Here is a 27,470-nt window from a genome sequence, read left to right on the forward strand (position 1 = left end):
GACATCAGGATACTGTTGTCTCTTTCTCTTTTAATGCTGTATATGATTCTTTTACTAAGGAACTATAGGGTACCTATAGTTACTCCACCAGAAGAGGAATCCTACAGAGTTTTTTGGTATAGGCACATCCCTGTCATGTAAGTTAAAGTTAAGATACATTCAGTTAACATTCCTTATATATTTAAGCTAGATGTCAGATAGATACAAGGCAAAAATAAATGAGACGTAAGATTCACTAGGAGACACAGATAAATATACAAATCAATGGATTTGTGATGTCATAATGTAAGTAAACATAAGGAACAGAAGTAGTCTTGAGTAGACTGTAATTAACTGGCTTATCCAGCTGGTGTTTGAAGGATGCATAGTATTTTATCAGGCAATTGCAAGTTAGAGAAGGGTCTTCCTGACAGAAGAGATATGTCGATAAAGACACAGAGGGTAGCAGTGTCAGTAGGTTGGAAATGACAGGTATACAGCTTGCTGAAATACAAAGTGGTAGGGGCGAGAGTAGAGCTAGGTGAGGCTGGAACATGAGGCGGGGGAAGGTCATGGTGAACTTTATGAGCCCTCCTAATGAACTTGACATTGTCCTGTAGATGGAAGAGAATCATCACATTTTAAGACAAGAAGTCATGTGGTCAGATTTTCAATTAGTTTACTTGTGACTTAGTTGTGGAACGGAGAATTGGAGAAAGTCAAAATCTAGAAATGAAATGAAAAGTGACCAGTTGCTAACTTTATACAATTGCAATAAAGATAAGAGGTGAAGGAGGCAGAATTAATGGGACTTGATAACTGATTACATGCAGGAGAGAGGAAGAAGAAAAATATAATGAATTTGTATAGCGTTCTCATTTAGTTGATAAATCACGTCAGATTCTATTGCGACCCCATAGACTCTTGCCTGGAGAATCCCAGGGACGGGGGAGCCTGATGGGCTGCCGTCTATGGGGTCGCACAGAGTCGCACACAACTGAAGTGACTTAGCAGCAGACTGTAGTCTGCCAGGCTCCTCTGTCCTTGGAATTTCCCAGGCTAGAATACTGGAATGGGTTGCCATTTCCTGCTCCAGGGGATCTTCCCAATCCAGGAATCAAACCTGTGTCTCCTGCATTGGGAGGTAGTTTCTTTACCACTGAGCCTCCTGGGAAGCCCAGTTTGTAGAGTGTGCCACCATTAATAATGTCCTTGAAAAACATAAGAGTGTAATTTTTTATTGAGGTATAATTGACATATAACATTATGTTAGTTTCAGGTGTACAATATGATTCAATATTTGTATATATTGTGAAGTGTTCACCATGGTAAGTCTAGTTATCATCTGTCACCAAGCATAATCTTTTTTTTTTTTTTTCTAATGACAAGGGCTTTTAAGATCTCCTGTCTTACAGTATAATTTTTAGTTTACATTGTCTTTATTAACTGTTACTCTGCCTTCTATTTATTATTTCTTTTTTTTGTTTGTTTTTTAGAATACATTTAACTTCACTGGCACCTATGTTGGTTCTACTCAGATTATGCCATTTTTACTAAAAAACAAAGGTATAACACGTGCCAGAGTAGAGTTTAATCTGGAAGATGCTGATAGTTTTTCACTGGATTTTAAAGGCAAATCAGGTACATATTTTATACCCCGATGATATTATTATAAAAGTAAAATAAGTTTAAGTTGCTCAAAGAAATGTTGAGTACTGTGAAGGGCAGTTGTTCTTAATATTTTTAATGACTCAGTGCATGTTTTTCTTATATCCTATAGCAAATCTTGGTTCTATTTTTATAAATACACCTGTATTAATATCAGAAGACTGGTAATACATGGCAATTAACTATGCTTACTAATAGATATAATAGGCTAAGTATGCTATATATAAGTATATACTATAAATGAAAATAAAATTATTAATTGCTAGTTTTAACTGCTTAAGAATTTTAGCTAAATATTTTAGAGAGCTCTCTCTGTTTAACTATATATTAAGTATCTTTATGTTAAATTGTTTGAAAAAATATACTTTTATAAATATATTTCAATTGTTTACCTCAGGTGTTGTCAAACTAAGATCTATGGGCTAAATCTGGCCTGGCCCCTCTTTTTATAAATAAAGTTTTATTAGAACACAGGCATACTCATTTGTTTGTATATTGTTTATAGATACTTTTATAATGGCAGAGTTGAATAGTTGTGACAGAAACCATATGGCTTGCAAAACCGAAAATATTTACTGTCAAAACCCTTACAGAAAACTGTTTGTCAACCATTGCTTTAGTCATTTTTTATTCAGCACATATTTGTTGAATACCAATTATAGGTCAGATACTAGCTTATGAGTCTATAAAGACAATAAGACATCTTAGTTATTCTCCAAAAGTGAACAGTAAGTTTATCAGTCAAGGTCTTAGTAATAAATAAATGACTCACTTCAAGCATTTAACTGAAGATTATTTAATGAAGGAATTATGTATGGACCTAGGAGCCAGGTTTAAAGGAACTGACAAGAATAGAAGCTGCTTCTACCTCTACCTAAAGGAGGAAGATGAGGCAAGATATCAGAGCCCTATGAGTGGTGAAACTAAAAGAGAGGCCATCTGATATAAGCTATAATTATTTTTAAAAAAGTAAAAAAATCCTTGCCAGAATTGTAGGTGAGGCAGGGAAAATGTGAGGGCATAAATACCTCCTATCCTCTGATACCTTGCTGGCATCTCTCTGTGGTTGAACCAAATCAGAGGCAGAAGAGCAAGGAGCCTCAAGAAATCAGTCTGTAGAGGTTAGGACAGAGGAGAGCAGAGAAAGATGGCTATTGGATCTAAGTGACAAATGGATACCACCTATATAACACTAGGAGAAAGAGAAATGAAATATTGGGTTATTACCATATAGTATGGTAGATGCTTCAAGACAAGTCAGTACATGGTGCTAAGTAACATATGTTAAGGGGAACTAGCTGAGAATCAGCACTAGGAAAAATTTCTTGGAGAAATTGATGCCTCATCTGGATTTCGAATGCAGAGAAGGGGATAGAAAAGATGAGTGCTGAAGAACTGATGCTTTTGATCTGTGGTGTTTGAGAAGACTCTTGAGAGTCCCTTGGACTGCAAGGAGATCCAATCAGTCCATCCTAAAGGAGATCAGTTCTGGGTGTTCATTGGAAGGACTGATGCTGAAGCTGAAACTCCAATACTTTGGCTACCTGATGCGAAGAGCTAACTCACTGAAAAAGACCCTGATGGTGGGAGGGATTGAGGGCAGGAGAAAAAGAGGGCAACAGAGGATGAGATGGCTGGATGGCATCACTGACTTGATGGATATGAGTTTGGGGAAACTCCAGGAGTTGGTGATGGACAGGGAGGCCTGGCGTGCTGTGATTCATGGGGTCGCAAAGAGTCAGATACAACTGGGTGACTGAACTGAACTGAAAGGTGTAGAAATGAGTCAATATGGCAAGTAGTTAGGGATATCTAGAGTATAGGAGTACAGGACTAGAGGGGCAAGTGAGACCCAGGTAACTAACGTTCTTTTCTGGACATTTATTCTAGGGGTTGTTGTTGTTTAGTCCCGAAGTTTTTTCCAACTCTTTTGTGACCCATGGACTATAGCTGGCCAGGCTCCTCTGTCCATGGGATTTCCCAGGCAAGAATACTGGAATGGGTTGCTCTTTACTTCTTCAGGGGATCTTCCTGACCCAGGGATCAAACCCACATATCCTGCATTGGCAGGCAGATTCTTTACCACTGAGCCACCAGGGAATCCATTCTAAAGGTTAGGCAGTTTGGTTAAAGGATTGATACCTAGGCAATGGTGTGAGTTGGCTTGCCCTTCACTAATTTTCCTTTGACTTAAGTTGAAAATAGCCTGGGGAAAAATGTGGGTATGGAAAAGGCAAGACCAGAGACAGGGAGATCAGTTAGGTGTGGTGGCCATACAGGTAAGAAATGATGAGAGCCTGAGCTCAGACTTTGATGTTGGGAAGGAAAGGAAGAGATTTCCAAAGGTACTTAGAAATGCTCCAATGTGATTATCAAGTGGACATGTGTATTAGGGAAGAGGAAGAAATTTTGGAGCATTCCCAGTTTTTGACTGTAAGAGACAGATGTCTGGATGAACAATTCATAGTTGATATAATGCAGGAGCATTAAAAAGCAAGAGACATTACTTTGCCAACAAAGGCAAGGTAATGTCCATATAGTCAAGGCTTGTCCATATAGTCAAGGCTATGGTTTTTCTATTAGTCATGCATGGATGTGAGAGTTGGACCATAAAGAAAGCTGAGCACCAAAGAATTGATGCTTTCAAACTATGGTGTTGGAGAAGACTCTTGAGAGTCCCTTGGACTGCAGGGAGATCAAACCAGCCAGTCCTAAAGGAAATCAGTCCTGAATATTCATGGGAAGGACTGATGCTGAAGCTGAAGCTCCAATAGTTTGGCCACCTGATGCGAAGAACTGACTCATTGGAAAAGACCCTGATGCTGGAAAAGATTGAGGACAGGGAGGAGAAGGGGACGGCAGAGGATTAGATGGTTGTATGTTGTCACTGATTCAATGGACATGAGTTTGAGCAAGCTCTGGGATTTAGTGATGGACAGGGAAGCCTGGCGTGCTGCAGTCCATGGGGTCGCAGAGTCAGACACGACCAAGCGACTGAACTGAATAATGTGGGAAAAGGAATAGGTCTAGGTGAGCATGCTGTTTTTGCAGGGACTGTGGAATAGCCCAGGAATGATAACAGTAGACACTAGGAAATCCATGTGAATTTTATATTCAGTTTTGAAAAATGTGGATGTTGAAACTTTAATTGCCTTAACATTTTTGCTCTGATTGCCTCATATGGTTTCATGCACCTTGTTAATGGTTCACAGACTCTTCCTGTTTATTCTGTAGAGCTACTCAGCAAGGTGCATTTCTTTCCACAGTTCTGCCTTAGCCCTAGCTCAAACTTCCCTTTTAGGCCACTGCATCTTCTTTTAAAGTGCTTTCCCAGCCTCCAAGCCTTTTTCCCTCACACCTATACCAGAGAGTGATCTCCTTCGAATAAAGATCGTATCCCATCTAAAAAGCTTTGTTGGTTTTCTATTTCCAGTAGCATTGGGTCTCACAGCAGACTGCTGACACAGTCTTAGGATGTATATAAGTTGATCTTGATAATTATTAATAATTTGCAATAAAGTTTATACTTAAAATGTCCAGAAAATACATTTTACTAATATGAGTATATTAACACATAAACGTCCTTCTGTGACAAAAATTGCAGCTTGTATTTAAAAGAGCCTTGTACCTGTTTGTCTTCTTTACTCTACTGTGAGCTCATGAGCTCAATGACTACAGTTCCAAATTTTGCTTTCTGCTAGAGTTGTCTCATGTAACTCTCTATACAGTGTAGACACTCAAGAAGTATTTATTGGTGCTATGTTGGATTATTGTATTTCACAGTCTATATGTTTATATATATGACAGATATATTGAAGAATATCTGTTTTATTATATTTTATATATTTGAGATATATAGTCATTCTAGGTGGGTATTCTTTGCTGTATAATATGTATTTTTTCCCACATCACAAATATGTTTGTGTTAATTAACACTTAATGGATTTTTTTGGTTCATTTGTCTAATGGTTTTTATATCATACATCAAGTTGAGTGAGATTTTACCTGAATGGAGAAGGGTGGAATGAATTATTTATTTCCAGACAGGAATAATTGAAATTATCGTTCCTTGGATTAATCTGAAAACTTCAGGGAGAAAAAGGGATTTTAGAATTGTTTAGATGAAGATAGATGTTCCATTGTAGCTAACATTCAATCTTTAAGAACTTATTTTAGAGGTTTATTTAAATGGTTATAATTTTTTACCCTGAAGTTTGTGTTGCTTTTTGACAATTGTCTGTATTTTCACCCAATGCCTTTGTTTTTCAAGTTATGCCATTACATTGAAATGTTTCCTTGTACAAAATTGTGTTTATCTTCTTTGTGAATTCTGTAAGGCATCAGAGGAGGTCCAGCTCTTCCCCTGTCCATCTTTGCTGGAGAGGGAGTCTCAATTCTCTCAGATCTAAGATTCAGTCAGTTATTTGACCTTGACCTTTATACCTTTTTATACTCATCTGAATAAGACCATGATAACCTTCTTAAGCTTTGGAAATTTTTAAAGTAGGTTTACCATCTCTTTTTGCTGATTGAATATATGTCTGACTCTTTGTGACTCCATGGACTGAAGCATGCCAGGCTTCCCTGGCCATCACCCCTTCCCGGAGTTTGCCCAAGTTTATGTCCGTTGAGTCAGTGATGCCATCCAACCATCTCATCCTCTGTCATCCCCTTCTCCTCATGCCTTCAATCTTTCTCAGCATCAGGGTCTTTTCCAATGAGTCAGCTGTTCTCATCAGATGGCTAAAGTATTGGAGCTTCAGCTTCAGCATCAGTCCTTCCAATGAGTATTCAGGGTTGATTTCCTTTAAGATTGACTGGTTTGATCTCGTTGCACTCCAAGGGACTCTCAAGAGTCTTCTTCAGCATCACAGTTTGGAATCATCAATTCTTTGGCACTCAGTTTTCTTTATGGTTCAGCTCTCACATCTGTACATGACTACTGGAAAGACCATAGCCTTGACTATATGGACCTTTGTTGGCAAAGTGATGTCTTTGCTTTTTAATACACTGTCTAGGTTTGCCATAGCTTTCCTGCCAAGAAGCAATCATCTTCTAATTTCATGGCTGCAATCACCATCTGCAGTGATTTTAGAGCCTAAGAAGAGGAAATCTGTCACTGCTTCTACCTTTTCCCCTTCTATTTTCTGTAAAGTGATGGAACCAAATGCTATGATCTTAGTTTTTTTTTTAATATTGAGTTTTAAGTCATTGTTTTCACTCTCCTCTTTCACCCTTATCAAAAGAGTCTTTTATTCCTCTTTGTTTTCTGCCATTAAAGTGGTATCATCTGCGTATCTGAGGTTGTTGATTTTTCTCCCAGAAATCTTGATTCCAGCTTATAACTCATCCAGCCTGGCATTTTGCATGATGTATTCTGCTTATATGTGATCTGTTAAATAAACAGAATGGCAATAAACAGCCTTGTACTCCTTTCTCAATTTTGAACCAGTCAATTGGTCCATATGTGGTTCTAACTATTGAGATAGCTTAACGAAGCAGCCTTATGCAGCCCTACACAGATGATTCAGCAACTACTTTTTAATTGTTATGAATGTTTTGCTGAGGTTTCTCAAAGTTTCATCTCCACATTTAGCAGTAATACTATAGATACTTATCTGACATTTTTTAAAAGTGTCTTTTTTTCTGGTCTTATAGGGGAATTCACAGACCCTGCATTTCCTGACATATTTTTCTTGGAGTTAGAGAAACAGACATCTATGGAGTGTGGCATTGCATTTTCTCCCAAAGAAGTAAGTTCAGCATTCTATTACTCATATTACTGGAGAGCAGTGGAGTTAAAATAATCTTAACTAAGAGGCTATCGAAGGTGGCTCAGCTCTTTTTGTAGTGGATCATTTTCTACTTATGAGCATGCCTGCGTATATCCTTTTATTCAGTAAAATGGTTGCTAGTGGGGTCTGACTTCATGCTTGCAGTGTATCTCAGGAAGTACAGAGGACATACACAAGGATTCTATATGGGTTTTTGGTCTCAATTATGCTTTCTGGAAAATTTAAGATATGACATGTTGTGAAGGAGAGCAAAGTTGAGGCTAACCCCCAAATCACTGATATCCGAGCAAGCATGTGCTTTGTGCTTATCTTTTTGAGTAGCGTGTGCTTGAGGCTGTTGGAACCATCACCTGAAATCACCAAAGACATGCAGACATGCAGTGAAGATTTAAGAGGGGTTGCTATGACGCTGGTTATTGGATAGCATTCCTTGATGTTTGGTGATTTAAAAACGTCAACAAAAATAATAGAGGAAGAAAATCAAAGCAAAAAAAAAAAAAACACAAACCTTTCCTAGAATGTGCCCATGAGGAAAGGATACCACTGGAAACATTTCAGGGACAATCTGTGATATGCTTTTTCTTTGAAGGCAATAGAAGTGCCAAAGAGAGAACTTCTTGCTACCATTATATGGAAAGGCATGTTGCTGTATCCTTCCAAACAAGAATCAAACTGCTTATATGGTAATTAGAGTACAAGACTCTTATGTCAAAACATTTTTTTATGTTCCAGCATAGGGGGCATGATGCCTTGTACCCAGTTGGTGTAGATAGAATAAGTGAAAAGAAATAATAACACAATAAGAAGATGTAGTGAATGCTAACAAAGTATATCTTTAATGATACATTTCTAAGTAATGTTACTAAACTACAGAGTTTACTGAGATTAAAATCTTATTTTTAAGCAATAATAGCTGTTATTTAGCTTTCAGAAGGAAAAAGTTAAGAAAATTTAACAATACAGTAAGATTTGAGAAAATGCTAAAGATTAATTTTGCCCTCTTAGTTGCAGTACATTAATTGGGATATATGCTGTGGGTGCACATAGGGGTCACATGGAATTATACTGTCTACAGAGTTCACTATGATCTGTCCTATTTTTTTTATCAATATATTTTCTTATTAAAGGATAATTGCTTTATAGAATTTTGTTGTTTTCTGTCAAAGCTCAACATGTATCAGCCATAGGTATATATGTGTATATATATATGTATATATATATATGTTTATATATATATGTGTGTGTATATATATATATGTGTATATATATATAGGTGTATATATATATCTCCCCTCCCTTTTGAACCTCCCTCCCATCTCCTGCCCCATCCCACACCACTAGATTGATACAGAGCCCCTGTTTGAGTTTCTTGAGCCATACAGCAAATTCCCATTGGCTATCTATTTTACATACGGTAATGTAAGTTTCCATGTTACTCTTTCCACACATTTTACCCCCTCCTCCCCTCGCCCCATGTCCATAAGTCTATTCTCTATGTCTGTTTCTCCATCACTGCCCTGTAAATAAATTCTTCAGTACCATTTTTCTAGATTCTGTATATATGTGTTAGAACACAATATTTATCTTTCTCCTTCTGACTCACTTCACTCTGTATAATAGGTTCTAGGTTCATTCACCTCATCAGAACCGACTCAAATGCATTCCTTTTTATGGCTGAGTAGTATTCCATGGTGCATATGTACCACAGCTTCTTTCTCCATTCATTTGTCAATGGACATCTATGTTGCTTCCATGTTCTAGCTATTGTAAATAGTGCTGCAGTGAGCAATGGGATACATGTGTCTCTTTCAATTTTGGTTTCCTCAGGGTATATTTCTAGGAGTGGGATTGCTGGGTCATATGGTGGTTTTATTTCTAGTTTTTTAAGGAATCTCCATACCGTCTTCCATAGTGGCTGCATCAATTTACCTTCCCACCAACAGTGCAAGAGCATTCCCTTTCCTCCACATCCTCTCCAGTATTTATTGTTTGTAGACTTTTCGGTGATGACCATTCTAACTGGGGTGAGGTGATATCTCATTATAGTTTTGATTTATATTTCTCTCATAATGAGCAGTATTGAGCATCTTTTCATATGTTTGTTAGCCAGCTGTATGTCTTCTTTGGAGAAATGTCTATTTAGGTCTTTTTCCCACTTTTTGATTGGGTTGTTTATTTTTTGGCATTGAGTTGTATGAGCTGCTTGTATATTTTAGAAATTAATCCTTTATCAGTTGTTTCATTTGCTGTTATTTTCTCCCATTCTGAGGGTTGTCTTTTTACCTTGCTTATGGTTTCTTTTGCTGTGCAAAAGCTTTTAAGTTTAATCAGGTCCCACTTGTTTACTTTTGTTTTTATTTCGATTACTCTAGGAGGTGGGTCATAGAGGATCTTGCTTTAATTTATGTCATTGAGAATTCTGCCTGTTTTCCTCTAAGAGTTTTATAGTTTCTGGTCTTACATTTAGGTCTTTAATCCATTTTGAGTTTATCTTTGTGTATGGTGTTAGGAAGTGTTTTAATTTCATTCTTTTACATGTAGCTGTCCAGTTTTCCCATCACCATTTATTGAAGAGACTGTCTTTGCCTCATTGTATATTCTTGCCTCCTTTGTCAAAAATAAGGTATCCATAGGAGCATGGGTTTATCTCTGGGCTTTCTATCTTGTTCCATTGGTCTATATTTCTATTTTTGTGCCAGTACCATACTGTCTTGATGACTTTAGCTTTGTAGTATACGCTGATATCAGGAAGGTTGATTCCTCCGGCTCCATTCTTCTTTCTCAAGACTGCTTTGGCTATTTGGGATCTTTTGTGTTTCCATATGAATTGTGAAACATTTTGTTCTAGTTCTGTGAAAAATGCCATTGGTAATTTGATAGGGGTCACACTGAATCTGTAGATTGCAGTTGGTAGTATAGTCATTTTCATAATATTGATTCTTCCTACCCAGGAACATGGAATATCTCTCCATCTGTATATGTCATCTTTGATTTCTTTCATCAGTGTCTTATAATTTTCTGTGTACAGTTCTTTTGTCTTCTTCAGTTCAGTTCAGTTCAGTCACTCACTCATGTCCGACTCTTTGCGACCCCATGAATCGCAGCACGCCAGGCCTCCCTGTCCATCACCAACTCCTGGAGTTCACTCAGACTCACGTCCATCGAGTCAGTGATGCCATCCAGCCATCTCATCCTCTGTCGTCCCCTTCTCCTCCTGCCCCCAATCCCTCCCAGCATCAGAGTCTTTTCCAAGGAGTCAACTCTTCGCATGTGGTGGCCAAAGTACTGGAGTTTCAGCTTTAGCATCATTCCTTGCAAAGAAATTCCAGGGCTGATCTGCTTCAGAATGAGAGTCCCTTCCAAGGGACTCTCAAGAGTCTTCTCCAACACCACAGTTCAAAAGCATCAATTCTTCGGCACTCAGCCTTCTTCACGGTCCAACTCTCGCATCCATACATGACCACTGGAAAAACCATAGCCTTGACTAGATGGACCTTAGTCGGCAAGGTAATGTCTCTGCTTTTGTATATGCTATCTAGGTTGGTCATAACTTTTCTTCCCAGGAGTAAGCGTCTTTTAATTTCATGGCTGCAGTCACCATCTGCAGTGATTTTGGAGCCCAGAAAAATAAAGTCTGACACTGTTTCCACTGTTTCCCCATCTATTTCCCATGAAGTGATCGGACCGGATGCCATGATCTTCATTTCCTGAATGTTGAGCTTTAAGCCAACTTTTTCTCTCTCCTCTTTCACTTTCATCAAGAGGCTTTTTAGTTCCTCTTCACTTTCTGCCATAAGGGTGGTGTCATCTGCATATCTGAGGTTATTGATATTTCTCCTGGCGATCTTGATTCCAGCTTGTGCTTCTTCCAGCCCAGCGTTTCTCATGATGTACTTTGCATAGAAGTTCAATAAGCATGGTGACAATATACAGCCTTGACACACTCCTTTTCCTATTTGGAACCAGTCTGTTGTTCCATGTTGAGTTCTAACTGTTGCTTCCTGATCTACATATAGATTTCTCAAGAGGCAAGTCTGGTGGTCTGGTATTCCCATCTCTCTCAGAATTTCCCATAGTTTATTGTGATCCACACAGTCAAAGGCTTTGGCATAGTCAATTAAGCAGAAATAGATGTTTTTCTGGAACTCTCTTGCTTTTTCCATGATCCAGCGGCTGTTGGCAATTTGATCCCTGGTTCCTCTACCTTTTTTGAAACCAGCTTGAACATCAGGAATTTCACGGTTCACATATTGCAGAAGCCTGGCTTAGAGAATTTTGAGCATTACTTTACTAGTGTGTGAGATGAGTGCAATTGTGCGGTAGTTTGAGCATTCTTTGGCATTGCCTTTCTTTGGGATTGGAATGAATACTGACCTTTTCCAGTCCTGTGGCCACTGCTGAGTTTTCCAAATTTGCTGGCATATTGAGTGCATCACTTTCCCAGCATCATCTTTCAGGATTTGAAACAGCTCAACTGGAATTCCATCACTTCGACTAGCTTTGTTCGTAGTGATGCTTTCTAAGGCCCACTTGACTTCACACTCCAAGATGTCTGGCTCTAGATGAGTGATCACACCATCATGATTATCTGGGTCATGAAGAATTTTTTGTACAGTTCTTCCATGTATTCTTGCCACCTCTTCTTAATATCTCCTGCTCCTGTTAGGTCCATACTATTTCTGTCCTTTATCGAGCCCATCTTTGCATGAAATGTTCGCTTGGTATCTCTAATTTTCTTGAAGAGATCTCTAGTGTTTCCCATTCTGTTGTTTTCCTGTTTCTTTGCATTGATCTCTGAAGAAGGCTTTCTTATCTCTTCTTGCTGTTCTTTGGAACTCTGCATTCAGATGCTTATATCTTTCCTTTTCTCCTTTGCTTTTTGCCTCTCTTCTTTTCACAGCTATTTGTAAGACCTCCCCAGACAGCCGTTTTGCTTTTCTGCATTTCTTTTCCATGGGGATGGTCTTGATCCCTGTCTCCTGTACAGTGTCACAAACCTCATTCCATAGTTCATCAGGCACTTTATCTATCAGATCTAGGCCCTTAAATCTATTTCTCACTTCCACTGTATAATTATAAGGGATTTGATTTAGCTCATACCTGAATGGTCTAGCAGTTTTCCCTACTTTCTTCAATTTCAGTCTGAATTTGGCAATAAGGAGTTCATGATCTGAGCAACAGTCAGCTCCCAGTCTTGATTTTGTTGACTGTATAGAGCTTCTCCATCTTTGGCTGCAAAGAATATAATCAATCTGATTTCGGTGTTGACCATCTGGTGATGTCCATGTGTAGTCTTCTCTTGTGTGGTTGGAAGAGGGTGTTTGCTATGACCAGTGCATTTTCTTGGCAAAACTCTATTAGTCTCTGCCCTGCTTCATTCTGTATTCCAAGGCCAAATTTGCCTGTTCCTCCAGGTGTTTCTTGACTTCCTACTTTTGCATTCCAGTCCCCTACAATGTAAAGGACAATTTTGGGGGGTCTTAGTTCTACAAGGTCTTATAGGTCTTCATAGAACCGTTCAACTTCAGCTTCTTCAGTGTTACTGGTTGGGGCATAGACTTGGATTACGGTGATATTGAATGGTTTGCCTTGGAAACGAACAGAGATCATTCTGTTGGTTTTGAGATTGCATCCAAGTACTGCATTTCAGATTCTTTTACTGGCCATGATGGCTACTCCATTTCTTCTGAGGGATTCCTGCCCGCAGTAGTAGATATAATGGTCATCTGAGTTTAATTCACCCATTCCAGTACATTTTAGTTCACTGATTCCTAGAATGTCGATGTTCACTCTTGCCATCTCTTGTTTGACCACTTCCAATTTGCCTTGATTCATGGACCTGACATTCCAGGTTCCTATGCAGTATTGCTCTTTGTAGCGTCGGACTTTCTTTCTATCACCAGTCACATCCATTTGTCTCCTTAGGTAAGTTTATTTCTAGATATTTATTTATTTTTGTTGTAGTGATAAATGGGATTGATTCCTTAATTTCTCTTTCTGATTTTTCATTTTGAGTATATAGAAACGTGAATGATTTCTGTGTATTGATTTTGTATCCTGCAACTTTGCTAGATTCACTGATTAGCTCAAGTAATTTTCTGATACTATCTTTAGGGTTTTCTAAGTACAGTATCATGTCATCTGCAAACAGTGAGAGCTTTGCTTCTTCTTTTCTGATCTTGATTCTTTTTATTATCTTTCTTTTCTGATTGCTATAGCTAGGACTTCCAGAACTATGTTGAATAGCTGTGGTGAAAGTGGACACCCTTGTCTTCTTTCTGATTTTAGGGAGAATGCTTTTAGTTTTTCACCATTGAGAATAATCTTTGCTGTAGGCTTATATATATGGCCTTTACTATGTTGAGATAGGTTCCTTCTATGCCCAATCTTTGAAGAGTTTTAATTGTAAATGGGTGCCGAATTTTGTCAAAGGCTTTTTCTGCATTTATTGAGATCATCATATGGTTTTTATCTTTCAGTTTGTCAATATGGTACATAACATTGATTGATTTGCATATATTGAAGAATCCTTGCATCCTTGGAATAAACCCAACTTTATCATGGTGTATGAGCTTTTTGATGTGTTCCTGAATTCCAGTTGCTAAAATTTTGTTGAGGATTTTTGCATCTATGTTCATCAGTGATATTGGCCTGTAGTTTTCTTTTCTTGTGTTTGTCTGGTTTTGGTATCAGGGTGATGATGGCTGCATAGAATGAATTTGGAAGTGTTCCTTCCTCTGCAATTTTTTTGAAGAGTTCTAGAAGGATAGGTATTACCTCTTCTCTAAATATTTAATAAAATTATCCTGAGAAGCCATGTGGTCCTGAGCATTTGTTTTCTGGGAGATTTTTGATCACAGCTTCAATTTCAGTGCTTGTAATTGGGTTGTTCATAATTTTTATTTCTTCCTGGTTCAGTCTTGGAAGATTGAACTTTTTTAAGAATCTGTCCATTTCTTCCAGGTTATCCATTTTATTGCCATATAGTTGTTCATTACAGTCTCTTATATATGCTTTGTATTTCTGCATTGTTGTTGTAACTTCTCCTTTTCCATTTCTAATTTTGTTGATTTAATTCTTCTCTTTTTTTTTTCTTGATGAGTCTGGCTAAAGGTTTGTCAATTAATCTTCTCAAAGAACTAGCTTTTAGTTTTATTAATCTTTACTATTGTTTCTTTCATTTCTTTTTTATTTATTTCTGCTCAGATCATTATGATTTCTTTCCTTCTATTAATTCTGGGGTGTATTTGTTCTTTTTCCAGTTGCTTTAGGTATAAAGTTAGGTTGTCTATTCAATGTTTTCCTTGTTTCTTGAGGTAGGATTGTATTGCTATAAAATTCCCTCTTAGAACTGCTTTTGCTGCAACCCATAGGTTTTGAGTTGTCATGTTTTCATTATCATTTGTTTCTAGAATCTTTTGATTTCCCTTTTGATTTCTTCAGTAACCTGTTGGTTATTTTGAAATGTATTGTTTAATCTCCATGTGTTTGTGTTTTTTTCTTGTAATTAATATCTAGTCTCATAGCATTTGGTCAGAGAAGATTCTTGATATGATTTCAATTTTCTTAAGTTTACTGAGGTTTATTTTGTGATCCAAGAAGTGGTCTATCCTGAAGAATGTTTCGTATGCACTTGAGAAGGTGTATTCTTCTGCATTTGGATGGAAGGTCCTGAAGATTTCAAGGAGATCCATCTCATCTAATGTATCATTTAAGACTTGTGTTTCCTTATTAATTTTCTGTTTTGTTGATCTGTCCATTGGTGTGAGTGGGGTGTTAAAGTCTCCTGCTATTATTGTGTTACTGTCAATTTCTCCTTTTATGTCTGTTAGTGTTTGTCTTATGTATTGCTGCTGCTGCTGCTAAGTCACTTCAGTCGTGTCCAACTCTGTGTGACCCCATAGATGGCAGCCCACCAGGCTCCCCCATCCCTGGGATTCTCTTGCCATTTCCTTCTCCAATGCATGAAAGTAAAAAGTGAAAGTGAAGTCACTCAGTCGTGTCCGACCCTCAGCGACCGCATGGACTGCAGCCTACCAGGCTCCTCCATCCATGGGATTTTCTAGGCAGGAGTACTAGAGTGGGGTGCCATTGCCTTCTCCCCTTAAGTATTGAGGTGCTCTTATGTTTGCTGCATAGATATTTACAATTGTTATGTCTTCCTCTTGGATTGATCCCTTGACCATTATGTAGAGTCCTTCTTTATCTCTTGTAATCTTCTTTATTTTAAGGTCTATTTTGTCTGATGAAGATTGCTCCTCCAGCTTTCTTTTGCTTCCCATTTATATGGAATCTATTTTTCCATCCTCTCGCTTTCAGCCTATATGTGTCTTTAGGTTTGAAGTGGGTTTCTTGTAGACAGCATGTATATGGGTCTTAATTTTGTATCCATTCAGCCAGTCTGTGTCTTTTGGTTGGAGCATTTAATCTGATTACATTTAAAGTAATTATTGATATATATGTTCCTATTGCCATTTTCTTAATTGTTTTTGGTTAATTGTGTAGATCTTTCCCTTCTCTTCTATTTCTTGACCATCAGTTCAGTTCAGTTCAGTTGCTCAGTCGTTTGACTTTGCGACACCACAGACTGCAGCACGCCAGGCTTCCCTGACCATCACCAACTCCTGGAGTTTATTCAAACTCATGTCCATGGAGTCAGCGATGCCATTTAATCATCTCATCCTCTGTTGTCCCCTTCTCCTCCTCCCCTCAGTCTTTCTCAGCATCAGGGTCTTGTCAAATGAGTCAGCTCTTTGCATCAGCTGGCCAAAGTATTGGAATTTCAGCTTGAACATCAGTCCTTCCAATGAACACTCAGGACTGATCTCCTTTAGGATGGACTGGTTTGTTCTTCTTGCAGTCCAAAGGACTCTCAAGAGTCTTCTCCAACACCACAGTTCAAAAGCATGAATTCTTCGGCACTCAGCTTTCTTTATAGTCCAACTCTTACATCCATACATGACTACGGAAAACCATAGCTTTGACTAGACGAACCTTTGTTGGCAAAGTAATGTCCCTGCTTTTTAATATGCTGTCTAGGTTGGTCATAACTTTTCTTCCAAGGAGCAAGCATCTTTTAATTTCATGGCTGCAGTCACCATCTTCAATGACTTTGTATCCCAAAAATATAGTCTGTCATAAAACCCTTTAACATTTGTTGTAAAGCTGATTTGGTGGAACTGAATTCTTTTAACTTTTGCTTGACTGAAAAGCTTTTTATTTATCCATCAATTTTGAATGAGAACCTTGCAGGGTATAGTAATCTTGGTTGTAGATTTTCCCTTTTTAGTTCTTTAAATATATCCTACCTTTCCCTTCTGGCCTGCAGTTTCTGCTGAAAGATCAGCTGTTAAATGTGTTGGGTTTCCCTTGTATGTTACTTGTTGCTTTTTCCTTGCTGCTTTTGATATTCTTTCTTTGTGTTTAGTCTTTGTTAGTTTGATTAGTATGTGTCTTGGCATGTTTCTCCTTGGTTTTAACCTGTATGGGACTATTTGCGCCTCTTGGACTTGATTGACTATTTTCTTTTCCATGTTGGGGAAATTTTCAACTATAATCTCTTCAAAAATTTTGTCATACCCTTTATTTTTCTCTTCTTCTTCTGGGACCCCTATAATTTGAATGTTGGTGCATTTGATATTGTCCCAGAGGTCTTTGTGATTATCCTCAGTGGTTTTTATTCTTTTTACTTTATTCCACCCTTCAGAAGTTATTTCCACCATTTTATCTTCCAGCTCACTGATTCACTCTTGTGTTTCAGATATTCTGCGATTGATTCCTTCTAGAGTATTTTTAATTTCAATAATTGTGTTGTTTGTCTCTGTTTGTTTATTCTTTAATTCTTCTAGGTCTTTGTTAATTGATTCTTACATTTTCTCCATTTTGTTTTCAAGGTTTTTTTTATCATTTTTACTATAATTATTCTGAATTATTTTTCCTGTAGTTTGCCTATTTCCTCTTCAGTTGTTTGGACTTATGTATTTCTAGTTTGTTCCTTCAAATATGTAGTATTTCTCTGCCTTTCCTTTATTTTTTTTTTAACTTATTGTGTTTGAAATCTCCTTTTCCCAGGCTTCAGGGTTGAATTCCTTCTTCCTTTTGGTTTCTTCCCTCCTAAGGTTAGTCCAGGGGTTTGTGTATGCTTCCTATAGGGTGAGATTTGTGCTGAGTTTTTGTTTGTTTTTCCTCTGATGAGCAAGGCTGAGTGAGCTGGTTATCCTGTCTGCTGATTTTTGTTTTGTTTGTTGTTTAGATGAGGTGTCCTGCACAGGGTGCCTCCGGTGGTTGGGTGATGCCAAGTGTTGTATTCAAGTGGTTTCCTTTTGTGAGTTCTCACTATTTGATACTCCCTAGGTTTAGTTCTCTGGTAGTCATAGAGTCAGTGCTCCCACTCCAAAGGATCACGGCTGGATCTCTTGTATTGTGAATATGTATGTTTCTGACTCCAAGTCACTAGACTGGCAGGAAAGCCACCTGATTTGACAGCAGAACTCACCCCAGGCAGGAAGCATCAGGTACCTGATCCTGAAGAAGAGTATCCTGATGATGGTGAAAGGTTGTTGCTGAACGATGAAAGACGCCAGGATTCTTGGCCTCTGGAGGAAAATAATTCAATCCAGGGCCAGAGACAAGGCTTGATCACTTAAGAGCTTTTGTGTAATAAAATTTTATTAAAGTATAAAAGAGCTAGAGAAAGCTTCTGACATAGACATCAGAAGGGGGCAGAAAGAGTGCCCTCTCAGTAGTGTTAACAATGGAGTTATATACTTTTAATTAGTTGTTACAGTGAATCAAAAGAATGTCTGAAGGTTGTAAAAACCTTACTAGACCCACTCCCATAATTTACATTTTAAGCTGACAGAATTAGCCAGAAGGTTTTTTCCAGAAACTGTCCTCAAGCAAGATACATTATTGTTACATAATCCTAAGGAATGTAGAGGGAAAAAAGTTTGTCCTTTCCTCCTCCTTGAGAATTCCAGATCCTCTCCTTGGGGACCCCCAGACTTCTTATCAACCTGCCTAGGAATTGACTTTCTCAATGGGATTTAAGGTGCTAATGCAGGGGAAAAAAGCAGCAGCAGCTCACATGGAGTAGGTACTCAGATACGGTCATCACTTGCTTCCTTCCTCCTTCTAGTTCCAAGTATGTGTTTTATTCTAGAACATGATGCCACATCACTGCTCTGTGTTCCCAGCTTCCATTCTAGCTTCTCAAGGTGTCACTGACATTCTTAAGAGGAAGAATTAATTAGCCTGTCCCTTCTTCATGTTTCATCACAAGGTTGGTTCTGGGTAGCCATGAGATAAGTAGCTCTCCATTCCTTCCTGCCAAAATCTTAGAAGTTTCTGTAGAGGACTTAACTGAATTCAGTCAAATATACTGTCCAGATGGTCCTGAAAACACCTACTCTCCCAAGACTAGGTGTGAGGCAGCTTCCAGCTCTGGAAAAGCCAGAGGAATTCCTATCACAAAGACAGAGGACAGTCAGACCCTCGGTTATTCTGTGGAGCTCCAGTGTCAGCTAGCAGTCCTATTCTAGTTTTGACTAGTATAGGCTACTTTTCTGATATTAAAGAAGATGAAAAATTTTAATTTTATATACATTGTTGTACTATACAACATTATGATGTATACCATACTATGTTTTATTTCCACAGGGTCAGTATATAATATTCATCTATTTAATACATCCATGGACCAATGACATTTAGATAGATACTGTTTAGCAAGGTTAACCAGAAGAAAGAGAACATCTTTGCTTTTTTTGAAAATCATTTTAGGAATAATTTCCTTTGGCCTAAATTAGGCTGTCAGATAATATCAGAATGCTAATGTTATTTAGATTTTCCTTTTATCTTTTCAGCAGGGATTTTGAAGTGAATGGAATATTGTCAAAGTGTTACAATTATTTGTTGAATAACACAATCTGTGACTTTCTTATTTTAGACAGAAGCATAATTAACAAGTTATTTGAAGAGATTCAGAGGATGTTTATCTTCTTAATTTTTGCAGTATTTTAATATCTTTCAAAGTCTGCTCAACTCTCACATTTCCTAACCGTTTGCAGATTTTCTCAGCATCAACTTGTATTTCAATCTTGCATATCAATAATGTTCTCCTGATTATTTAAGTCTTTTGTCAAAATTAAATGGGAATTTTAGAAGGCAGAAAGAAAACATAAACAGTAAATAAATCTTGATAAATAACAATAACTGCTGCTTGCATTTTAGAGTATCTTTGTTTCTTCTATCTCTGTAATTATAATGAAATAATACTTAATGAACATTTTTAACCTGTACTGTTTTTAGTGAATGTATTAATTTAAATGTTATGCATTGCTTTTTATATTAGCAAATATTCTAAATGCAATTTAATTTTAAGGATGATATTTTATGGCTATACTATGTTAGCATTATTAAACTAAGATTTTTTTGCAAACTAATTATTATACTTAAGATTTTTCCATTGTTTGACTTTATAAATGAGTCTGTAAGAAATGTCCTTGTAGATAACTGTTTTCATATTATATGCTTTCATTATATTTTCCTAGAAGTAAAAAAATTGGATCAAACTTCTTATGTACATATTTTAGACTGTTGATATATGTTCTCAAATTGCTCTTCAAAAACATTATACCAATAGTATTAACCACTAGTAACAGTAAATGTTGCTTACTTTCTTCTTTCAGTGTGCAACTGGGATACATCAATTATATGTATAATTGGTATACAGTATATATATACAGTATATATGTAGTGTAGTATATACATCATTAGTGTATATAGTATTCTGTCAGCCCCATAGATGAAAGGCGAATTTTTTAATTGCATTTAATATTCTTTGATTCTTCTTGCATAAGACACCATACAATAGTAATGATTTATTTGCTAACAATTTGACCTGCTTGCTACTATTAACAATGGTAACATTATATTGATTGATTTTTGTATGTTATGGAGTATAATCCTTTTTATATATTTCTGAGTAGCTTCCTAGTATTATCTTGACGAATTTTGCATCCCTATTCATAAGGAATATTGGTCTATAGTTTTCTTTCCTTCAGCTATCTTTGTCTGGTTTTAGTCTCAGGGTAATAGTGACTTCTTAGAATGAGTTGAGAAGAGTTTTCTTCTGTTCTATTTTTGAAACAGTTATGAAGGATTGTTCAGCTCAGTTCAGTCACTCAGTCATGTCCGACTCTTTTGGACCCCATGAACTGCAGCATGCCAGGCCTCCCTGTCCATCACCAACTGCTGGGGTCTACCCAAACCCATGCACATTGAGTCGGTGATGCCATCCAACCATCTCATCCTCTGTTGTCCCCTTCTCCTCCTGCCCTCAATCTTTTCCAGCATCAGGGTCTTTTCCAATGAGTCAGCTCTTTGCATCAGGTGGCCAAAGGATTGGAGTTTCAGCTTCAACATCAGTCCTTCCAATGAACCCAAGACTGATCTCCTTTAGGATGGACAGGTTGGATCTCCTTGCAGTCCAAGGGACTCTCAAGAGTCTTCTCCAAGACCGCAGTTCAAAAGTATCAGTTCTTTGGTGCTTAGGTTTCTTTATAGTCCAACTCTCACATCCATACATGACTACGGGAAAAACCATAGCCTTGACTAGACTAGACGGACCTTTGTTGACAAAGCAATGCCTCTGCTTTTTAATATGCTATCTAGGTTGGTCTTAACTTTCCGTCCAAGGAGTAAGTGTCTTTTAATTTCATGGCTGCAATCAACATCTGCAGTCATTTTGGAGCCCCCAAAAATAAAGTCAGCCACTGTTTCCACTGTTTCTTGCCCTGAAGTGATGGGACCAGATGCCATGATCTTAGTTTCCTGAATGTTGAGCCAACTTTTTCACTATCCTCTTTCACTTTCATCAAGAGGCTCTTTAGTTTTTCACTTTCTGCCATAAGGGTGGTGTCATCTGCATATCTGAGGTTATTGATATTTCTCCCAGCAATCTTGGTTCTACCTTGTGCTTCTTCCAGCCCAGCATTTCTCATGATGTACTCTGCATATAAGTTAAATAAGCAGGGTGACAATATACAGCCTTGATGTACTCCTTTTCCTATTTGGAACCCCAGTCTGTTATTCCATGTCCAGTTCTAACTGTTGCTTCCTGACCTGCATACAGGTTTCTCAAGAGGCAGGTCAGGTGGTCTGGTATTCCCATCTCCTTCAGAATTTTCCACATTTTACTGTGATCCACACAGTCAAAGGCTGAAGGATTGTATTCTTCTTTAGTGAGATGTTTCATCATTGAAGTCATCTGATATTGGGCTTTATCTGTCATCAGTTCATTTCTGTCCAGTAGCTCAGTCGTATCTGATTCTTTGCAAGGCCATGGACTGCAGCGTGTCAGGCTTCCCTGTCCATCACCATCTCCTGGAGTTTACTCAAACTCATGTCCATTGAGTTGGTGATGCCATCCAACCATCTTATCCTCTGTTGTCCCCTTCTCCTCCTGCCTTCAATTTTTCCTAGCATCAGGGTCTTTTCCAATGAGTCAGTTTTTCACATCAGGTGGCCAGAATATTGGAGCCTCAGCTTCAGCATCAGTCCTTCCAGTGAATGTTCAGGACTGATTTCCTTTAGGATGGACAGGTTGGATCTCCTTGCAGTCCAGGGGATTCTCGAGTCTTCTCCAATACCACAGTTCAAAAGCATCAATTCTTTGGCTCTCAGCTTTCTTTATGGTCCAACTCTCACATCCATGCATGACTACTGGAAAAACCATGTTTTGTCATATGTTTACTAAATAATTCAATCTATTAGCTATATTAAGGTTTTATATTTTTAATTATAATAGTCATTTAATTGATAATTATATAGTAGCTAGAGTTTATAAAGTACCCTCCTATCTGATATCAATTTCCATTTGAATCTAATAAGACAAGCATTGAGACCTTAGATTTTTTTCCTTTTTCCGGTTGTAGAAGCTGATGCACAGTGAGGCTAAGGGACTTGTCAAGATTAGGTGTTGGTGAGGTATAGAGCTTAGATGTAAATGTTATATTCTCAGCCTCCTGGCCTGTCATGATACCATGTTAGGAATCCAAATATGATGAAGAATACTATATATTTCTATAGCCTATAGAGTAAAAAATTTCTTATACTTTTTTGAGGCTTATTACTTTCCTCCTAGTCATTAGCATTCAGAATCTTCAATTTCATAAAGTTGCCATCATCAAAATGTCAGTGACCACTTTTATATAATCTTTTTTCAGTTCCATTTTGCATATTCATAGGGAGAAATTTTCAGCCATAATTTGTTTCTTTGGCTTCGCTCGTGGCTCAGACAATAAAATGTCTGCCTGCAATGCAGGAGACATGGGTTTGATCCCTGGGTCGGGAAGATCCCCTGGAGAAGGAAATGGCAACTCACTCTAGTACTGTTTCCTGGAAAATTTCCGTGGACTGAGGAGTCTGGTTGGCTACAGTCCATGGGGTCTCAAAGAGTCAGACATGGCTGAGGGGCTTCACTTTGTTTCTTCTGGTTTGGTTGGCTGATAATTATCTGATGCTTAAGCCTTTAATTGAATATACAAGAGTATTTGTAGAAATTAATAAAACCTATAATGCAGTGGAAAGAAAGAAAAGTAATGATAGAAATTGTCAGGATTTTGTAGAATATTGGGAAATACTATTGTGAATTTAAAAGATACAAATCTGAACAAGACAACTCAGAAAACCAAATCTATGTCATTGAACATGTCATGATTTTATTAGTCAATACAGTGTATTTGCCATCCCAGGCCATAAATATGAATAGCATTTCTGTGTCAGATCAAATAATAGATAATCTTTTGTTTTTAACTTTTGCATATATTTCTATTAGTAAAAATTTATAGCATCCACAACAAAAAGAGAGTTCTTCTTTCTCATTTTTCAATTCTTTCTTTGTCGGTATTGCCTCTTAGATTTTAGATAGGTTTTACATGATTTTCCTCTGTCTAATGCCCCGCTTAGGATGGAGTCCATTGAATGTTGGCTTAATTTGCTGTCATCCTTTAGTATTTATATTTTCTCTTTTGAGAACGTTCTGTTCTGCTGAAAGTACTCTGACTTCCCTTGATAAACTAAGGCCAGTAGTTCTTCCCTACTTTCCCCTGCCCCCAGCTTCATCTTTATTTTAATAGTTTTCTCTTTTCTTCTTCTAGGTGAGTTTCCATGTTTATTTATTGAGATGTAATTAACATACAACGTGCATTAGTTTTCAGGGTATGACATGGTATTTTGATATATGTATATATTATGGAATGATTACCACAATAAGTTTAGCTAACATCCATCACCACAAGTAGTTATAATTTTTTTCCTTGTGATGAGAACTTTAAAAAAATTAATTTATTTATTTTAATTGGAGACTAATTACTTTACAATATTGTAGTGGGTTTTGCCATACATTTACATGAATCTGCCATGGGTGTACATGTGTCCCTCATCCTGAACCCCCCTCATACCTCCCACCCATCCCATCCCTCAGGTTCATCCCAGTGCACCGGCCCTGAGCACCCTGTCTCATGCATAGAACCTAGACTGGCGATCTATTTCACATATGGTAATATACATGTTTCAATGCTATTTTCTCAAATCATCCCACCCTAGTCTTCTCCCACAGAGTCCAAAAGTCTGTTCTTTACATATGTGTCTCTTTTGCTGTCTCACCTATAGGATCATCATTACCATCTTTCTAAATTCCATATATATGCATTAATATACTGTATTGGTGTTTTTCTTTCTGACTTACTTCACTCTGTATAATAGGCTCCAGTTTCATCCACCTCATTAGAACTGATTCAAATGTATTCTTTTTAATAGCTGAGTAATATTCCATTGTGTATATATGAACCACAGCTTTCTTACCCATTCATCTGCTAATGGACATCTAGGTTGCTTCCACGTCCTGGCTATTATAAACAGTGCTGCGATGAACATTGGGGTACACATGTCTCTTTCAATTCTGGTTTCCTCAGTGTGTATGCCCAGCAGTGGGATTGCTGGGTCATAAGGCAGTTCTTTTTCCAGTTTTTTAAGGAATCTCCACACTGTTCTCCATAGTGGCTGTACTAGTTTGCATTCCCACCAACGGTGTAAGGAGGGTTCCCTTTTCTCCTCACCCTCTCCAGCATTTATTGTTTGTAGACTTTTTGATAGCAGCCATTCTGACTGGCGTGAAATGGTACCTCGTTGTGGTTTTGATTTGCATTTCTCTGATAATGAGTGATGTTGAGCATCTTTTCATGCGTTTGTTAGCCATCTGTATGTCTTCTTTGGAGAAATATCTGTGTAGTTCTTTGGCCCAGTTTTTGATTGGGTCATTTATTTTTCTGGAATTGAGCTGCAAGAGTTGCTAGTACATTTTTGAGATTAATTCTTTGTCAGTTGCTTTGTTTGCTATTATTTTCTCCCATTCTGAAGGCTGTCTTTTCACCTTGCTTATGGTTTCCTTTGTTGTTCAAAAGCTTTTAAGTTTAATTAGGTCCCATTTGTTTATTTTTGCTTTTATTTCCATTACTCTGGGAGATGGGTCATAGAGGATCCTGCTGTGATTTATGTCAGAGAGTTTTTTGCCTATGTTTTCCTCTAGGAGTTGTATAGTTTCTGGTCTTACATTTAGATCTTTAGTGATAAGAACTTATAAGATGTTCTCTCTTAGCTACTTTCAAGTATACAATACAGTATCATTAACTATAGTCATGTGCTATATGTTATATCCCCAGGACTCATTTATCTTGTAACTGAAAGTTTGTACCTTTTGACCATCTTCACCCACTTCAGGGATGAAGGTGATCAAATTTTCTATTTATTCCTGAGGAATTTTGCCTAAGTCACCTAATTTGGCAGCATGCAATTATTCATGGTGTTCTCTTGGTATTTTTATTTCAGTAAGGCAAGTAGTAATTTCCCCTATTTCATTTCTGATTTTAATAAATTGTCTCACCTTTTGTCTTAGCCTATGTAAAGGTTTGTCCATTTTGTCTATATTTTTAAGATTCAGCTTTTCAGGTTGATTTTCTATACTTTTTTATTGTTTTATTTTCACTTTAGCTTTTATTATTCACTTCCTTCTGATTTGAGTTTAGTTTACTTTTCTTTTTTCTTGTTTTTTTTTTAAATTTTTATTGTAGTGTAGTTGATTTACAATGTTGTTACTTGTACAGCAAAGTGAATCTGTTGTACATATACATATATCCTCTCTTTTTCAGATTCTTTTCCCATATAGGCTATTACAGAGTATTGAGTAGAGTTCCCTGTGCTTGCTAGTGATCTGTTATGTATTTTATGTATAGTAGTGTGTATGTGTTAATTCCAATCCTCCAATTAATACCTTACCCTCTGGTAACCACAAGATTATTTTCTATGTTTGTAACTCTATTTCTTTTTTTGTACATAAGTTTATCTGTTGCCTTTTTTTAGATTCCACATATAAGCAATATCATATGATATTTGTTTTTTTCTGACTTGCTTTACACAGTATAAGAGTCTTATTCTTGTTTTTCAAGGTAGAAGGTCAGGGTATTGATTTGAGATTTTAAATTTTTATATAGGTTTTACAGCCTTTAGATTTCCCTCTAAGCACTGCTTTCAGTTCAGTTCAGTCGCTCAGTCGTGTCCAACTCTTTGTAACCCCATGAATCGCAGCAAGCCAGGCCTCCCTGTCCAGCACCATCTCCCGGAGTTCACTCAGACTCACGTCCATCGAGTCAGTGATGCCATCCAGCCATCTCATCCTCTTCTCCTCCTGCCCCCAATCCCTCCCAGCATCAGAGTCTTTTCCAATGAGTCAACTCTTCGTATGTGGTGGCCAAAGTCCTGGAGTTTCAGCTTTAGCATCATTCCTTGCAAAGAAATCCCAGGGCTGATCTCCTTCAGAATGGAGGGGATGGATCTCCTTGCAGTCCAAGGGACTCTCAAGAGTCTTCTCCAACACCACAGTTCAAAAGCATCAATTCTTCGGCACTCAGCCTTCTTCACGGTCCAACTCTCGCATCCATACATGACCACAGGAAAAACCATAGCCTTGACTAGACAGACCAGGCAAGGTAATGTCTCTGCTTTTGAATATGCTATCTAGGTTGGTCATAACTTTCCTTCCAAGGAGTAACCATCTTTAATTTTATGGCTGCAGTCACCATGTGCAGTGATTTTGGAGCCCCCCCAAAATAAAGTCTGACACTGTTTCCACTGTTTCCCCATCTATTTCCCATGAAGTGATGGGACCAGATGCCATGATCTTCATTTTCTGAATGTTGAGCTTTAAGCCAACTTTTTCACTCTCCTCTCACTTTCATCAAGAGGCTTTTTAGTTCCTCTTCACTTTCTGCCATAAGGGTGGTGTCATCTGCATATCTGAGGTTATTGATATTTCTCCCGGCAATCTTGATTCCAGCTTGTGTTTCTTCCAGCCCAGCGTTTCTCATGATGTACTCTGCATAGAAGTTCAATAAGCAGGGTGACGACATACAGCTTTGACTCACTCCTTTTCCTATTTGGAACCAGTCTGTTGTTCCATGTCCAGTTCTAACTATTGCTTCCTGACCTGCATATAGATTTCTTAAGAGGCAGGTCAGGTGGTCTGGTATTCCCATCTCTTTCAGAATTTTCCACAGTTTATTGTGATCCACACAGTCAAAGGCTTTGGCATAGTCAATAAAGCAGAAATAGATGTTTTTCTGGAACTCTCTTGCATTTTCCATGATCCAGCGGATGTTGGCAAGTTGATCTCTGGTTCCTCTGCCTTTTCTAAAACCAGCTTGAACATCAGGGAGTTCACGGTTCACATATTGCTGAAGCCTGGCTTGGAGAATTTTGAGCATTACTTTACTAGCATGTGAGATGAGTGCAATTGTGCGGTAGTTTGAGCATGCTTTTGCATTGCCTTTCTTTGGGATTGGAATGAAAACTGACCTTTTCCAGTCCTGTGGCCACTGCTGAGTTTTCCAAATTTGCTGTCATATTGAGTGCAGCACTTTCACAGCATCATCTTTCAGGATTTGAAACAGCTTAACTGGAATTCCATCACCT

The 27,470-nt window shown here is 37.8% G+C and overlaps 1 protein-coding gene across 1 annotated transcript in view; it reads left to right on the forward strand.

Annotated features, from left to right (window-relative positions):
* The window catches only part of LOC108634685 (cilia- and flagella-associated protein 47-like), a 132,425-nt gene that overhangs the window by 66,954 nt on the left and 38,001 nt on the right, over positions 1–27,470 (forward strand). The window contains exons 20-21 of the mRNA XM_018044760.1: positions 1,476–1,620; positions 7,306–7,400. Of these exons, the coding sequence (XP_017900249.1) occupies positions 1,476–1,620; positions 7,306–7,400 (240 nt within the window). The remainder of the gene's footprint in view (positions 1–1,475; positions 1,621–7,305; positions 7,401–27,470) is intronic.

This window comes from Capra hircus, unplaced genomic scaffold, assembly GCF_001704415.2.
Source record: "Capra hircus breed San Clemente unplaced genomic scaffold, ASM170441v1, whole genome shotgun sequence".
NCBI classification, from domain to species: domain Eukaryota; kingdom Metazoa; phylum Chordata; class Mammalia; order Artiodactyla; family Bovidae; genus Capra; species Capra hircus.